The 17,598-nt window shown below is 45.2% G+C and overlaps 1 protein-coding gene across 1 annotated transcript in view; it reads right to left on the bottom strand.

Moving 5' to 3' along the window:
* Nucleotides 1-221: 221 nt before the first annotated feature.
* Nucleotides 222-17,598, bottom strand: part of XKRX (XK related X-linked) — a 33,910-nt gene continuing 16,533 nt past the window's right edge. The window contains exons 3-4 of the mRNA XM_048513650.1: nucleotides 14,302-14,561; nucleotides 222-1,599 (exon numbers count right to left, since the gene is read on the bottom strand). Of these exons, the coding sequence (XP_048369607.1) occupies nucleotides 866-1,599; nucleotides 14,302-14,561 (994 nt within the window). The 3' untranslated portion in view covers nucleotides 222-865. The remainder of the gene's footprint in view (nucleotides 1,600-14,301; nucleotides 14,562-17,598) is intronic.

Genomic DNA, 17,598 nt, shown 5'->3' with positions numbered 1-17,598 from the left:
TCCTATTTCACACCGAAGAGGGAGCTAAAGGGTCAGCCCTTAGCTTGACCTTTCCCAAGAGACGGGTGAACATGCAGGCTGATGTGGTGTTACTGACCATCTGGAACACCAGAAGGCATGCTCCCTTCTGATTTTGACCACAACTCACCATGCCCTATCCACCTGTGCATGTGTGGTGACGCCCTTCCAGACTGACACAGCAGAAATGAAAGCCACAAAACCAGCAGGATTCTTTTTAAATGCAGGACACTTCCTGGCATTTTGAATGTAAAACACGTCCATTTTCAGATCAACAAATAAATAAATACAGAGTTATATATGATATAACTTATCAGTTCGGGCCACTTGAAAAATGGCGAGGGCCACAATGTTGTCTGAATTGAGGAAGGCTGCGGTGCGACATTGATGCAGGAGCTAAACTTCAGGAGGATTCCCTAGCTTTCAGAAGTGTCTCCCGTTATACCCTAGGCTAAGCTGATCCACAGTACTTTTCCACCAGACCTGGTGGGTATTTTGCAACTGGATGCAACCAGAGCAAATATGCCAGAAACCGTCATCTAAAAATTCTTCTTCTGCGTACCTCTCTCAGCCAAAGACACTCATTGTCAATGTACAATAGCCTCTACTGCATGTGCCTGTAGAGCCTCTTCTCCCCACCTCTGCAGGAAACTGGACCTCCTTGCTCACCCAGTGAGCCTACAGTACCAGTTCAAACGATCCATAAGAAAACTAGCCCTGTTTATAAAGCTTAGCACCATGGAATTAAGGCCTGTCTCCCTGGTGTGACTGGATGGCAAAGGCAAGAGGCACTGCCCGTACCACTATTTTGGCAGGCTCGGCTTAGAATCCGCTTACGTCCCTCCCATCAGACTATGCTGTGCCTAATGCCAGGCTCATGGGGAGGCTGCAGGTGACTGGAATTGGACTTGCAACAGACACACTGCAAAAAGTCAGAGATGTTGTGTGTGAAGAGGCGGCGGCATGGGTGAAAATACTGGTAGAAGAAGAGCATGAAGGCAATGGCCAAGCAGTAGGTCACAATGAGTTGCACCACCAGCATGGGCATGCAGAAGTATTCGTAGAAGTCTATCTTGAAGAGGTACCAGAGGACGAGCAACACACTGTTCTCCAACCCCCGAAACACATAGTAACCAACTAAGTAGTTCCAGCTTTGCGATTTGGAGATCAAGTCTCGGTCGGACAGATTGAGCTGCACAGCCGACCAGCAAAAGACGTTGATGGCAGCATACAGCAAAGTGATGAAGCACAGCACGGAGATCGTGCCCACCTGGCTGAAATTCTTCTCCACGTGGTCGGGCAGCTGGGCGCCGCTCTGCCAAAACTGAACCCAGGGTAGAAAGAAGAACACCAGTAAGTTGGCCGCGCCAACGGCCAATGCATAATGCTTGAAGACACTCCCGAAAAAAACCAAGATGGTGATGCGGGTAGAGATCTCCAAGCTGCGCCACAGGATAATGCAGATGAAGGCCAGCGGACGCAGGCGGATCTTGTAGTCGTCGTACTTGATCTGGATGGCCAGGACGTTGCAGACCAAAGCTCCGTAGGTGATGGACACTAAGCAGATGCCCATCAGGACTGCTAAAATAAGGAGGAAAACCAAATGGTAAGCATGTAGGGAAGCAACGGCCCACTGTTGACTGCCTAACATACAATGAGGATCCTTGGGTTTGTGCAAGAAGGAAATAAGACAGTGAACATCATAGCCAAACGCGCACCGCGTTTCTTGGAAGTGCAAACATGTGTAATTGGCATTGGGTCAGAATCACAGCTACAGGAGGGCGTATCAGGGCAGTAACTCTGCAGAAATACCCCAGCCCCCCTTTCTGAATTTCCAGCTTTCTTAAAAGAAGAAAAGTATCTAGCTCAGTGATGGCGAACCTTTTCGAGGCCGAGTGCCCAAACTGCAACCCAAAACCCACTTATTTATCGCAAAGTGCCAACACGGCAATTTAACCTGAATACTGAGGTTTTCGTTTAGAAAAAACAGTGGGCTCCGAGGTGTGCGTTACTCAGGAGTAGGCTTGGTGGTAGTCGGTGGCTTTGCATTGAAGCAACCGTGCAACTCTTCCAATGGGGGAATCACGATGCTAGGTGGGTTTTCTCAGAAGCAAGCCCCATTGCCAGCAACCGAGCTTACTCCCAGGTAAAGGATCGTGCTTTAGTTCTTCGCATGAAAATCAGAAAATCAAACAAATAATTAGTAACCTACTCTCGGGAACCTGTGAGAACCTGCTGGATCCCACCTCTGCCTACACTGCTTCCCCAAAACTGGGTCTTAGGTTTAATGCTAATAATCAATCCCAGCGGCCCAGGCCAGCCTAGATGTGGGGGGGAGGGGCGACTCTGCTTGCACGTGCCCACAGAGAGGGCTCTGAGTGCCACCTCTGGCACCCGTGCCATAGGTTCGCCACCACTGACCTAGCTCTTTTCCTTTCAGGTTTTTAAATGAAGATATCCCAAGCAATGTGTTCTATTCAAGTATGTTTCAAAGCACAAAGAAGAGCCCTGGCAATTGCAAGGTTTAATGTATTACCTTCGGCTCTTCTGACTGGAAGATACAGGAACATTGGTCGAGTCACAAGATTTTGCCCTTGTAATAATGGTCGTTTGGAAATGCTTATGCATTCTTTGTTTGAATGCCCTAGGTGTGAAAAGATCAGGTCCAAATATAAGGACTCAATTTTGGCAAATTGCTTTCAGTTGCTGGACTATTACAGGGTACCTTACTTGTGGAATAGTTCTGATTTGACATTTTGTGAGACAGTTGCAAATTTCCTGCTTGACATTATGAACGCTTAATTGTACTTTATCTGTTCATATATTGTATTGTCGAAGGCTTTCACGGCTGGATTCAACTGGTTGTTGTGAGTTTTCCGGGCTGTGTGGCCGTGGTCTGGTAGATCTTGTTCCTGATGTTTTACCTGCATCTGTGGCTGGCATCTTCAGAGGAGTATCACTGAGAGAAGTCTGTTATACACTGTGTCCAGTATAACAGACTTCTCTCTGTGATACACCTCTGAAGATGCCAGCCACAGATGCAGATGAAATGTTAGGAACAAGATTTAGCAGACCACGGAAAACTCACAACAACCTGTTCATATATTGTTCATACTATCATTGTACTATAATGTTCTAATTTATGCCAATAAAGGCTTACTGTTGTTATTATTATTATATTTCAAAGCGTGGAGGAGGCAAGCTGTAGGAGGAGGCAAGCTAGTTTTTATGTTTTATGTTTGCATCATGCAAAAAAAAAAATAGTTCAATCAGATAATATAATGTTGCATATGCCTCTCTCATATGCCCTTTCCATCCTTGCACCCCTTTGTTAGCAGTGACAAGCAAAAACACTGAGCAGAAAAATGGGGCGAGATGGAATCTGCTTTTTTGTTGCTGCCTTCAATTTGCATAGGGAATCTCCCTGTGTGGAGCCCAGGATGGACACAGGAGGAGAAGAATGAATGTTCCATTACGCTCTGTTGGATATCTGTTTCACATCATTCCGGGCCAGCCAGCATGCTGCAGTCTGCCTCGGTGTGAAGGAAAATGACCATATACAGACTGCCTGTGACTCACCAAATTAATAATGTCTGCCAAGCTCCCATCCTCATCTCCCTCAAATGCTGGAATTCAGGCTAAAAGGTCAAAGCGGAAACAATGCTCAGGCAGGTATAAACCTCAGAACCTCTTGGAACAGATTTTTTTTTTAAACCCACTACGCAATGCAGGGCCAAATGACACATAATATCCAAGCCGTCTTCAGTGCCACCATTTCTCACAGCAGCAGAACTTTAGGGAAGATATAAATAAATAAATTTGAGCTAGTGATAAGCCCTGTTCTCAGTGCCAAGTCTGCAAGTAATAACAGGCCTAGGCCTATTATTAGGGTGAGTCCCTGGGTTGGAGACAGTAAGTTGCAGAAAAGTGTCACTCTGACATTGCCTGTTAAAGTATTAGTTAACCTCCCATGCACACACATGCACATGCGCACACACATGTTTGCCCATAAAATTTTAATCCTATCCCACACACTACTCTAGACTTCTGGATGTTGTTCCAACCATTCCATGTATGGAATGTGGAGTTTCCTACATTTCTCTCTGTCCCCTTCCGCACATGCAGAATACTGCACTTTCAATCCACTTTCACAATTGTTTGCAAGTGGATTTTGCTTTTCCGCACAGTAAAATTCAGCAGCAAAGTGCATTGAAAGTGGATTGAAAGTCCATTATTCTTTTGGGGGTATTATTTTTGGAAAGGGACTACAATATGCCTGTGCTGACATTTCATTTCATTTCATTTTATTTTATGATTTTACATTCTATGTTTTTATTACTATTGATTGTTTCCTGATTGCTTACTAGACCTATATGACAATCATTAAGTGCTGTACCTTATGATTCTTGACAAATGTATTTTCTTTTATGTACACTGAGAGCATATGCACCGGAGACAAATTCCTTGTGTGTCCAATCACACTTGGCCAATAAAGATTCTATTCTATTCTATTCTATATCAATATAATTGCAATAACAGCAATATTGATATAACAGCAATTTAAAGGGTTTTAACAAAGCCAGCAATCTTGTGACTGTGTGCCTTTAAGAGTGCGTTGATGGGCGGAATTAAAAAAAACTAGGAAAAGCAGAGACCTGGTAGAGTTCAGAAGGCAAGCTGCACAGTAGCCAGCGGGGTGCCTTCTTGCGTGTAAATGGGGAAACGCAAGTAGACCTCACCACAACCCCACTGCACCACAAGGAACCCTGTGATAAGTGTTCCGTGCATAATAGGCCTGTGTATATGTTTCTGTAAATCCCAAAAGTATATTTTACATTTTAGGGGTTTAAGTTTGCACTCAAGATAGCTATACACTCCTATACAGATGCTAACTTTTAACCATTTTACAATTTAATAAACCATTAGCAGGATATGTAATCTAATACGCAAGGAAGGCTTGCAAAATTTTACAGAATATAATTAGATGGTTACAGTAACGGAAAACTTGACCTCTTATTCAGATGTGACTTCTGAGAAAGAATTCAGAATGACACATTTCCACTTCTACACTACTGTCATGTTTAGAGGCCTCTCAATTACTTACCGCCAAACAGGATGAAACATTATTACTGCCACTAATGAGGCTGTGGTTTTATGTTTGCATCATGCAAAAAAAAAAATAGTTCAATCAGATAATATAATGTTGCACAGATATAAGCTTTCCATTTAAAGTGGAATATCTGTCATGAACCACCACTGAATCTATAGCCTAGCTAGGCTCTAGGCACTTGAAATTCATTTTGATCTAAATTAATTAATTATGTAATTGTAATCAGGGCCAGCTTACTGCACAAGTGACCCAAGTAGCCACTTTAGGGCCTGCAATTTGAGGAGAGCAGATGCTTAGGGCAGGCAACACTTGGGTCATATGCTGTTACCAGCCCAGACCTCCTTCAGGCATAAAAATACCTTCTGTCACCCTTGGCATGCAGCATACTGGACTTATATTTATGTTTTTGCTTCTTGCAATTCCTCGCCTCACCCCAAACTATTCATATGCCTGCTTACTATAAAGTTTCTGGATACAGACACTCTCTAGGAGCAGCAGTGGCGTAGGAGGTTAAGAGCGCATGTATCTAATCTGGAGGAACCGGGTTTGATTCCCAGCTCTGCTGCCTGAGCTGTGGAGGCTTATCTGGGGAATTCAGATTAGCCTGTACACTCCCACACACGCCAGCTGGGTGACCTTGGGCTAGTCACAGCTTCTTGGAGCTCTCTCAGCCCCACCTACCTCACAGGGTGTTTGTTGTGAGGGGGGAAGGGCAAGGAGATTGTAAGCCCCTTTGAGTCTCCTACAGGAGAGAAAGGGGGGATATAAATCCAAACTCCTCCTCCTCCTACTCCTCCTCCTCTTCTTCTTCTTCCTCTTCTTCTTCTTCTTCATGTCATGTACTTAGAAAGTGAGTTTGGACATTTGTACAATGTCCATCACATCACCACTACAACAACGAAGACGAAGAAGAGTAGTTTGGATTTAAATCCCATCATTCTCTCCTGTAAGGAGACTCAAGGTGGCTTCCAAGCTCCTTTCCGTTCCTCTCCCCACAACAGATACCTTGTGAGGTAGGTGGGTCTGAGAGAGTGCCAAGGAACTGTGACTAGCCCAAGGTCATTCAGCAGGTATGTAGGGCTGCAGAAACACATCTGGTTCACCAGATAATCCTCCACCATTTAGGTAGAGGAGTGGGGAATCAAACCTGGTTCTCCAGATTAGAATCCACCTTCTCTTAACCACACTGGCTCTTAACACAATTAATGGCAGGCATACAAGAGCTCCCTGCTTATTTCACTTATCCCTGCAGTCCATTTTGATGTTACGAGATAAAATGTGGAGCTGCATTGTTGGAGCTCCGCGCATGTTTCCTGCATTCCTCTGGAGACGGCGGGATACAAATGCATTCCAGATTGAATGTGCTTTTTCTCCTCCTTCCAAACTGATGGCTCTTCTTCCCCTTTCTGCACAGTGTAAAAACAGCTGCTGCTCAGATGAGGGGCATGGGCAAAAGGCACCCTTTGGCAGATGGTGCAAGAGAGATACCTGAGAGAGACTGCTCATGACAGGTGTGGGGTCAGCTGGTGCCAGAGACGTCAGACATTTAGGCCTGAAACAGCTGATGCTGCCAGCAGTTCTGAAAGCAAGAAACAATCTCCCTATGGCAGAGAACTTGGCTTGCTCTGCAAAGCCAAGGACATCTCTTCTTCCTCTGGCTTGCAGGCTGACCATCTGATTCCTGTTTCTGCAGGACGCAGCTGAAAAAATGCCTCTGACCTCTCTCTGCTCAGCAGTTATGCTGCTAATGATGTTTGTTGTTATGAGTATTACTGCTCTGTATAATTTATGATGTGATGTTATGATTATTATACTGTTACATGATGTTATGATGTTATAATACTGATGTTTGTTGCTATAATCCTAGGTTTAAAATGTTATATTTATTGAAGTTAAGACTGATACGCTATAATGTTATGTTATTTATTCCATGTTCATTGATGTTATGTTTTCGCTGGTTGTTATTTAATATTACACTGTTGATATTGTCATTGTGGAGCTGTTGTTCACCGTCCTGAGCCCTTCCAGGGAGGGCGGTATATAAATCTAATAAACCAAACCAAACCGAAAGGGCCATGCGCACTGGCGATTAGCCAGGGGCAGCTCCCCAAATCACACTTGTAGGAAAGCACCGACTGGTCCAGTAAACTGCTATTCCCCTTAGCTTCAGTGAATCACCTCCCTGCTTCGTTGTTACCAGTGGCTGTTGCTATGCTGAGTGTTTACGCAAGCGAGCGTGCAAATACAACCAGAAGTACAGGTGGTGCCTACGGAGCGACCTCTGACCTGTGCCTTTCATGCTTCCAGCCTTTATAAGGCAACCAAACCTGTTTCCTGCTGGAGACACAGGAGGCTCTCCTCCACGGTTTTATTAAAACACGGGCAAGCTTTGAAACTGTCTCTTTGAAACTGCATTAATACAGCCTGTTTTTGAAAGACAAATCTGGGTAGGAAAAAAATAATTTGAGACCAATCATTCAAAACTGTCCAGGGAATGGAAGGCCGTTTCCATCGGGCTGTGGACAGGCAGTGTGGAGTAGAAGTGGAAGTGTTGGAATAGCATTTGGGAGACCCAAGTTTGCTTGCTCACTCTGTCCAGTGGCGGCCTTGGACTTGTCCAGGTCCCTTAGCCTAGCCCTCAGCCTAGGATAAAACAGATGGGAGAGCCATGTATTCTGCCCAGAGCTTCTTGGAGGAAGGGTGGGATAAATATACTAAATAAATAAATACATCCTTGATTCAAATTTTGCAGTAGTGAAAATACCAAACCTGCTCTCGAAATAGGTTATGCAAATAGATCAATTCTACACCAGGAAATACTAACCCTCTTCTCAAAACAGGTTACACCATTCAACAGTATTGTATTGTCGAAGGCTTTCACGGCTGGATTCAACTGGTTGTTGTGGGTTTTCCGGGTTGGGTGGCCGTGGCCTGGTAGATCTTGCTGCTCTGGACACAGTGTGTAACAGACTTCCCTCTGTGATACACCTCTGAAGATGCCAGCCACAGATGCAGGCGAAACGTCAGGAGCAAGATCTACCAGACCACGGCCTCAGAAGAAAGGCCAAAGAAGGGGAGACAGCTCTGTGGTTGAACACGTGTTTTGCATGCAGGAGGTCTCAGGTTCGGTCAGGGGTGTAGCTTTATACAATGACACTCAGGTCTTACCCTGTGCGCCATATCCCCTCCCAACTGCGCCTCCCACCCAATCCCCACATGGAGTTCAGGAATGGGGCCAGCCAGCTCGCCCAGCCCCGGTCTCCATGGTTGCGAGAGTCATGGCCCTGTAAAGCACCTCTGAGGAAATGGTGCCCAGGGCTCCCACCCTCCCATGCCCCCCTCACTACATCGCTGAAGTCAGTTCCTGGCATCCAATTGGAGCCTCAGGAAGCAACTGTTAAGAAAGACCTTTCTGTTCATGAGAAAGTGCAGAGCTGCTGTCAGTAAGAATAGTAGATGATCTGAATTGGCATGAACTGATTTAGGTGCTTCTGAGAAGGTTTCTTGACCAAAAACCTTCTGGGTCATTGTTCACTGTGTGCTTTAATCATTCTTCTTTCTTCTCATTTTAAAAATCTGTGAGACATATTGTCACTTTCTTTCCCATGGGGGATATTTAGCAAGGAGTAGCGTGGCATCCAGGAGAACAGGTTAGACCACCGAATGATGCCTGCAATGGTTTATTTCTAAAAACAGAGAAGCCAGGACTCAAGACTGCCTGGATGCCAAATCTTCTCACCCAAGGACTCCTGCCCCGCTGGTTACATTAATTGGTGGCATTAAAAAATCAGTGGTACAAGAAGCTCCCTATGAAGATCAGGGTTGGGCAAGCCAGCTGGCTGCACCCCTGAACGCCACGTGGAGATCGGGGGCGGGGCACAGCTGAAAGGGGGCGTGGCACAAGGTGAGCCCTCACTTACCGTAGGTGCCAACAAGCTCACCATAATCCACCTTTTACAGATGCTTATTCATTCTGCAAACCATGTTTCCCACTGCTCCTTCCAGGTCTGATTTCAAATTAATCCTACTCTGATCAACTGTCAACAACTGGAAGTGGTCCCTACCTGCTCTGGGTAGACTCTTTGGTTATTGTTTCAAGTTGACCTTCTCTTCGTAACATTCCCCCATTCCTGCCTTTCTCATGCTTGTGATTCTAAGCATAAAAACATCTGTTTGATGCATGCTTCATTTATGATGTGCTGGTCCCCAAAGTGCCACTAAATTCAGACCTAGCTCCTACTGCAGACCGGCACTGCTACCCTCTTGAAACTCGCTCCACTCATCTGATGAACTAAACTCTGGCCCCTTCCGCACACACAAAATAATGCGTTTTCAAACCACTTTCACAACTGTTTGCAAGTGGATTTTGCTATTCCGCACAGCTTTAAAGAGCACTGAAAGCAGTTTGAAAGTGCATTATTCTGCATGTGCAGAATGAGCCTCTGGCTTACAAAAGCTCATGCCGGAATAACTTATCAGCCCTTAAGGTGCCACAGGACTTCTGTTTAAATTCTTTTTAACAGGTTAACACAGCTATTCCTCTTGAACATTATTAAATTAAAGAGTTAAAGAGTATCCTGGTCTTTGGGACAACTCAACCTTCGATTTAAAAAAATAATTTAAAATGCCAAAGTCCCCAAACTTTAAATTAAAAAAAACAACAACTTCTGTGTGCACAACGTTTGAATGTGGGGGGAAGAGTTTGTTTCTGGAACGTCAAACTTTCCACATGCTGGAATTATTTCATGGGAAACCAAGCCATGTGGTCTCTTCTCTGAGGTCAGGTCAACTTCCTGTTTGCATGAAAGAGCAGCATCCATCACACAGATTAGAACCTACTGCCCAATAAAGACAGCGGGGGGGGGGGGGGGGAGGCTCCAGGATCAGCCAGGTATTTTATAGCGTAGAAGTTTTATTTCACACAAAGAACTGATTTCCACGTTCATACAGGAGTAACTCGATCAACGCACAAGTGCTCTGAGAAATTAGCTGTGTGGGAATGTACAAAAGACTTACAGTCTTAAGGGAAAGCCAAATGACTAGTTGAGCTGTGTGGCAGAATCTGACACCGAACAATGCTGTGTATTTGTTAGGCTTGTTCTGTTTTTAAGATGTTCCTACATCAGTCACTTTTACTGTAAGCTAGAAAGGAACTAGATTCACACACTGTTGTCATCCTTACAGTCTAAAACTGCAGCTGTTTTTCAGTGCTAACTTCCAAAGCAAAGAACAGAGGGATTTCATCATAGAGATGCCAAATGCTAGAATGGAGCCCTGTACACAAAACATATCAGTGTGTGGAGCATACGAAGATAGAGGGGGAGGTGGAACAAGTGTGCTGCTGACCTTACCCCCTCCGACATGCATTCACCAAACATAAGCACATTTCCAAATTGTATGTTTGATGGCCCTATCTCCATAACCTGGAATATATGTTCCCAGCTAAAGTGATGGATGCCAACAACTATATACGCACTGTGCTTACACTCAGACAAATCAAATCAAATAAACCTTTAATCGGCACTCAGGCAAAAGCATAATTGGAGGGACTGGAGCCAGTGACATACATATTCCCTCTCTGTGCCCATCAACCCTTTAGGCAGCTATCTTATTTGTACTAGGCTAATGTCACAGGGAATCACAGAATCACATAATTGGAAGAGACTGCAAGGGCCATCAAGTCCAACCCCCTGCCATGCAGGAACACACAATCAAAGCACTCCTGACATATGTTCATCCAGCCTCTGTTTAAAAATCTCCAAAGGAGACTCCACCACTCTTCCAGGCAGTGAATTCCACTGTTGAACAGCCCTGACAGTCAGAAAATTCTTTCTAATATTTAGGTGAAAACTCTTTTCCTGCACCTTGAATCCATTGCTCTGTCTCCTAGTCTTTGAGGCAACAGAAACAAGCTTGCTCCCTCTTTGACATGACAATCTTTCCAATATTTAAATATAGCTTAATGTTCACTTTACCAGACTAAACATTCCCACCTCCCTATGTCTCTCTTCATAGGGCATGGATTCCAGACCTTTTACCATTTTGGTTGCCCTCCTCTAGACATGTTCCATCTTGTCAATATCCTTCTTAAATTGTGGTGCCCAGAACTGAATACAGTATTTTAGGTGAAGTCTGACCAATGCAGAGTAGAGTAGTACAATTACTTCCCTAGACACTATACTCTTATTGATGGGGCTTGGGGAGAGACTAGAAGTTTTTGGGTTTCTGAAGCCTGGGAACCTAGTATTCATAGGTCACACTGCTAGTTTTTCTAGATTTGCAAAACAAAATCTCCACATAATTGCATAACTTCGTAAAGTTACAGTTTGGAGATAAGCCCTGAAGTACAGTGGATCCGTCCAAGTGTGCAAGTTATGTCAATTACCACATCGTGTTTTTTTTTCAGAACATGCTTCCAATTATTTTGAAGAAAACAAGCATGATGTTGAAACTCCCCCTCTTTTTGCACCAAACACAGTTTTTAAGTGCAGACTCAGCAAAACCAGGCAGCACCTGCATGAAAAGTGCTACAGAAATTCTAGAGAAATTGTGATTATTGTGTCCCTCTACTGTGTTTATACAGATTCTGACCAATATAGCTGAGCCACATCTCTCAAATCATACAGTTCTAAGTTACCAGAGCTGTTTGAGATAATTTCTAGTAACAAGACACCTTCAAAGCGCCAACACAGTTTGTTTTCATTTGAACAAAATGACAGCTCAGAATAGTTTCTTCTTTCAGTAGGGATAATTCTGTAGAACCCCAAATAAACTGGCGTTATGCAGCACTTTAAGGAATAATAAGATTTCAGCATAAACTGGAGTTTATACAGAAATAAAATCTTGCGGAAAGCCTCGTCCACAAGCTGGACTTCCAGCTGTGGCGATGCAGCCATGCCAACCTGCCCTGGTGCTCCCCCAGAGGGGCTTCTTGGAGGCTGCAAAAATGCAGAAGCCTTGCTGCCACTGAGCAGCCTCTATGGGGCTGTTCAGAATTAGGCTACCATTTTCAGTGGCATAAGTCTGAACCAAACACCGCTGACATACCGTAGTGAACAGCTGGAAGGGAGCCAACTAAAGACAGCCCTTCCCCTAGCCACGCCCCCAGACCACCCCTACTGTACTGAATAAGGTGGGACAGGAATGCTGATGCCCCAGTCGGTGCTGCATCCCAGCGCCAGAAAGGGCAACAGCGGTTGCACACCACTGAAATGGCCCTTCCGCCGGATTAAGTGCTCCAGGGAGGGTGAATCCACTGGCAAAAGTCATGTGCCTGAGACTCTGGGCAGCTGCTGCCAGTCAGAGTAGGCCAGTGGTGGTGAACCTTTGGAACTCCAGATGTTATGGACTACAATTCCCATCAGCCCCTGCCAGCATAGCCAATTGGCCATGCTGGCAGGGGCTGATGGGAACTGTAGTCCGCCAGCATCTGAGTGAAGGTTAACTTCACCGGGAATGACAGCAATACAGATCTTGACAGACCTGGTCTAACTCGGCATAAGGCAGCCTCACAAGTTCACCTGAAAGCATCAATCTGGACCAGGGCAAACAACCCTACAATAAGTGAAAATAAATACAGTGATCCAAAGTGAGCTCTGTCGATGATATCCAGTGGGGGAGAGGGGTAATGAATTTCTTTATGAACTCTGCCATGTTTCCTTGTCTACTGAACAAAAAGTGATTACACAACGCTTAGTTCATTTCCAGATTTCCACATAACTTCAATTTTGAACACACTGGCTACGTCAACTGCTAGCTTCATGCTTTGCTTTGCGAGTTGTTTTAAAACATATCCTTCCATTCCAGATGCAAAGCCCTCCTCTTGCAAGGTCCTAGCTAAAAGAAAAGCTCTCTCGACTGTCCTCCCAATAGGCATTTGACTATCCAGGATGCTTTTGGCAGGACAGAAAGGGACTCCTGCAGACAATAGAGGTGTTTCCATGGAGACTGTCCATGCATGTAGAAAACAGAGGTGTTTCACTAGAGACTGTCCATACATTGGAGATTTTTTTAAAGTGGGGGATAAAAAAACTAAAATAGGGAGTCCTGGAAAAATGGGGAAGAGGAGGGGACGTCGGGAGATGTAAGTTACCTGCTTACATTGTACATACACAGTTCCTTGTGGGCCTCCAACATCTCAAATAGTAAGGAGATACTGGCTGAACTTGCTCTGTGTGTGTGTGTGTGTGTGTGTGTGTGTGTGTGTGTGTGCTAAAGTAAAACACCAATCAGCTGATTAGAGTGCCAATTTTCTTTTTCTTTAAAAAAATTTTTACTGTACTTCTGTGTCTTCAACATCAGCATTTACTGGTGAGTTTTTTTCTTTCAGTGCTAGACAGCATTTCACCTGAATTCATTTAGTCATGCTAGCTGGTGTTAAAGCACAGTCCAGGGTACAGGGAAAACACAATTATATTGCTCCTGTCTGTAAAAACCCCTTGCAACGGAACGTGTCAGCAAGGCTAGAACCTTCCTTCCTGTTGGGACAGTACATTGTAACTTGGTTGGGAACTTTTTAAGTAAAATGACTCTGCCCAACATGTGGAAACATAGGCAACCCAATCAGTTCAGGATTCTACCATTCCTTCTGGGGATGTCTATATACACACACCTGGAGAAAGAAAAGGGGCTGTTGTGGGTTTTCTAGGCTGTGGTGTCATCTGATAGTTTTTCCTCCTAATGTTTCACCCGCATCTTTGGCTGGCATCTTCCGAGGCGTATCACAGTAAGATGTGTTTCTCTCCATGGCACAGTGTCGAGTGATTGTGTGGTGTATATGTGGAGTATATGTCCTGTCCACCTCACAGACGGGGGGGGGGGGGTGAGCATGTGTCTGGGTGGAGTTCATTCACATGCACTCCATATTGCACTCCATCACTCCATATTGTGCCATGGACAGAAACACATGACTCTGAAGATGGCAGCTATAGATGTGGGTGAAAATGTTAGGAGCGAAAATGTTAGGAGCACATAGCCCGGAAAACCCACAAACCCGGTTAATTGCAGCCATGAAAGCCTTCCACAATACATAGAAAGAAAATTCCTCAGAATCAGCATCCTGCCCTGAGATAAAAGGCAGCCTCTTTTAAAAATACCATGTGGTCCAGTTTCCAGGTTAAAAATCAAACCTGCCTGGCTTCTTTCAATCCCTGTCCTTTCTGCGGTTCCTTTACCTCTGTTGGCGGGTACGTACTGCTCAACAACGCTTATGTAGAGCTGCAGTGTGAGCTGTGGGGTGGAACCCAGGAAGGCTTGGATCACAGCCATGCGCTTGAAGGCGTTGCGGTGGGTGATCAACCTGCGTAGCGAATGGCCCACCTCCTGTTCCACCTCGACCGCCGAGTCTTTGTGGAGACGCTTCTTGCGTGTGATGGTGACATACGGTTCTTCCTCAGACCCCACCTGGCAGTAGGTCATCAAGGCCTCCAGACATCTGCAACGAGAGAGAATCCCATCATTAGTCTACCTTGCATGCAAAAAAGTTCAGCTTTGATTCCTGGCATCTCCTGGTGCAGGACCTCAAGGGACAGGAATCTGGAGGAAGGTCTTTAGCTTTCTCCACAGGAAAGCTATTGCCAGTCCAAGGCAACAATTTGGAACCAGATAAACCAATGGTCTGCCTTGATATAGTGTAACTTGGTGTACCTGGAGGGCAGTTCAGGAAACAGAACGGTGAAGTGAAGGGGAAAGCCTTTGGCCTGATCCAGCACGGTGAATGCATTGAACCCTCTGTGCTGGGGGCGCATGTAGTTTCATAGATGTAGTTTCATTTATACTGTGAGTGTACACATGAACATTTTTATGCCTAAAGCCAACTCATGTAGGGTGTTTAAGATTCTTGTCCTATCATCTGTAATACTTGTGAGTGTAGGAGCAGCAGTGGCGTAGGAGGTTAAGAGCTCGTGTATCTAATCTGGAGGAACCGGGTTTGATTCCCAGCTCTGCCGCCTGAGCTGTGGAGGCTTATCTGGGGAATTCAGATTAGCCTGTACACTCCCACACACGCCAGCTGGGTGACCTTGGGCTAGTCACAACTTCTCGGAGCTCTCTCAGCCCCACCTACCTCACAGGGTGTTTGTTGTGAGGGGGGAAGGGCAAGGAGATTGTAAGCCCATTTGAGTCTCCTACAAGGAGAGAAAGGGGGGATATAAATCCAAACTTTTCTTCTTCTTCTTGTTTCCTACATCTGAACATGATGTACCCATGTGTCAGGCATGTTCATGGTCCCTTCCCCTTCCATGTTTAAATCATGAGTAGACAAAAGTGGCACTCGACAGCATTATAGAATGGCAGAGATCCAGTTATGCAAGAAGGGTGGTTTGATCAGAACATATGCCTTCAGCTCAACCTGTACAATGATGCAAAATGACTGTGAAATATAATGTAATGTCAAATATTCAATAAAATATATGAGGCCTGCTTTTCAGTATGGAATAATTAAAATGCCTAGTCAGAGGTTTAGTAGGACCAGCAGACCAGGCACATATTTGCCATGGTCCGAAGAGGAGGAGGAGGAGTTTGGACTTGTACCCCACAGTTCTCTCCTGTAAGGAGACTCAAGGTGGCTTACAAGCTCCTTTCCCTTCCTCTCCCCACAACAGACACCTTGTGAGGTTGATGGGGCTGAGAGAGATTCCTGAGAGAACTGTGACTAGCCCAAGGTCACCCAGCAGGAATGTAGGAGTGTGGAAACACATCTGGTTCACCAGACAAGCCTCTGCCACTCAGGTGGAGGAGTGGGGAATCAAACTCGGTTCTCTAGATTAGAATCCAGCTGCTCATAACCACTACACCACCTTGGCTCTCGCTATGCCTGCAGCATACCACAGTAAAGCACATTCAGCTACTGAACAGTGCTGGTGGGAGAATAGAGCATAACAGACCAGTGATAACCACCAAGTTTGTTGCCCAATAAGAAAAAGAAGAGCACTCTACCTGAAAATAGAGAACTCACAACTTCAAGAGTAGTACATTGCAAGTTTGAAGCAGAAGCCAGGTGTGGACCATTCTGATCGGCTGGGTCCCTATGATGTCACCAAAAAAATTCCGCCCTATCCCAACCTTGGAGAAATGTCTGTATTTTTACAATAATTTTCCCTTTTAAAAGAAAAAAAATCAGCTACTCATGAAAAGTTAAGGGAGAGAGGAACAATTTGGATATCCCACTCCCCAAAGCTCTTTTCTGGGCTGCTATAAACTCCCAGGGCTTAATCAAGCTAATTTCTCCTTTCTATTTTTTCCCCCTTTACCTGATTCTCAACTGCTCAAACACTCCATATTCCTAGCATATATTCAGTCCTCATCAAGCCAGTGGGTTCTGGCTAATTAACCATTTGTTTTGTATATTGTTGGAGTCCCATATATCTAGAAATCCCTGCCGTGACCGCGAGTGGCCAGGTTTTCTGTTTTCCTGACTGGCGGCGGAGAGGAAACCACTCTGCTGTTACATATGATGATGGGCTATTTATGTGCATTCATATAGAACTTTTTAAAAAATGTGGCTACCCTGTCAGAAAAAGATGAATGATAGCTGAGCTAGTGTGTGATGTGTTGGAATGAGAATCTCTCTTTTTGGTTAGAAAGCCAACCTTCCCTCAGAAGCAGAGAAAGGTGCTACAATGCTGTCTTTGTCTGCAACAGAGCTGCTATGGTAATTAGCAGCGGAGACACCTTACTCTGCCAACTAGAGGGCCAATCACACCTCCTCGCACAAAGTTGCCAACTCTGGGTTGGGAAATGCCTGGAGATTTGGGGATGAGCCCAGGAAGGATTTCAGTAGTGTAGAGTCCACTCTCCAAAGCAGGGATCTTTCCCAGGGGAACTTATCTCTGTTGCCTGGAAATCAACTGTGATTTTGGAAGATCTCCTGGCCCCACCTGGACGATGGAAAGCCTATAGAGGAGCAGCAGTGGCATAGTGGTTAAGAGCAGGTGCATTCTAATCTGGGGGAACTGGGTTTGATTCCCCGCTCTGCCACTTGAGCTGTGGAGGCTTATCTGGGAAATTCAGATTAGCCTGTGCACTCCCAACACACGCCAGCTGGGTGACCTTGGTCTAGTCACAGCTTCTCGGAGCTCTCTCAGCCCCACCTACCTCACAGAGTGTTTGTTGTGAGGGGGGAAGGACAAGGAGATTGTAAGCCCCTTTGAGTCTCCTACAGGAGAGAAAGGGGGGATATAAATTTATTTATTTATTTATTTCTACTTTAGGCTTCTATACCGCCCCGTCCCCGAAGGGCTCTAAATCCAAACTTTTCTTCTTCTATAGATGGAGCATATACACAACTGTCAGTTTCTTGGCAGAAGGGTGGGATAAAAATATACACGGTTCTTACATCTGTCTTCAGCCGTAAAGTTGCTCAAGAGTTCCTAACTTAGCCAAGTTGGAGGCAGGTTATCAGGCCCGAAACATGACTCGGGAGTGAAGGCAGCAACTTGCAGCTGTGGAACGCCGTGTCCTTCTTTGGAGCT

This window comes from Sphaerodactylus townsendi, linkage group LG13 (genome assembly GCF_021028975.2).
Source record: "Sphaerodactylus townsendi isolate TG3544 linkage group LG13, MPM_Stown_v2.3, whole genome shotgun sequence".
NCBI classification, from domain to species: domain Eukaryota; kingdom Metazoa; phylum Chordata; class Lepidosauria; order Squamata; family Sphaerodactylidae; genus Sphaerodactylus; species Sphaerodactylus townsendi.
Note: the sequence above shows the minus strand (reverse complement) of the source record. Positions and strands in the feature narration are given on the sequence as shown.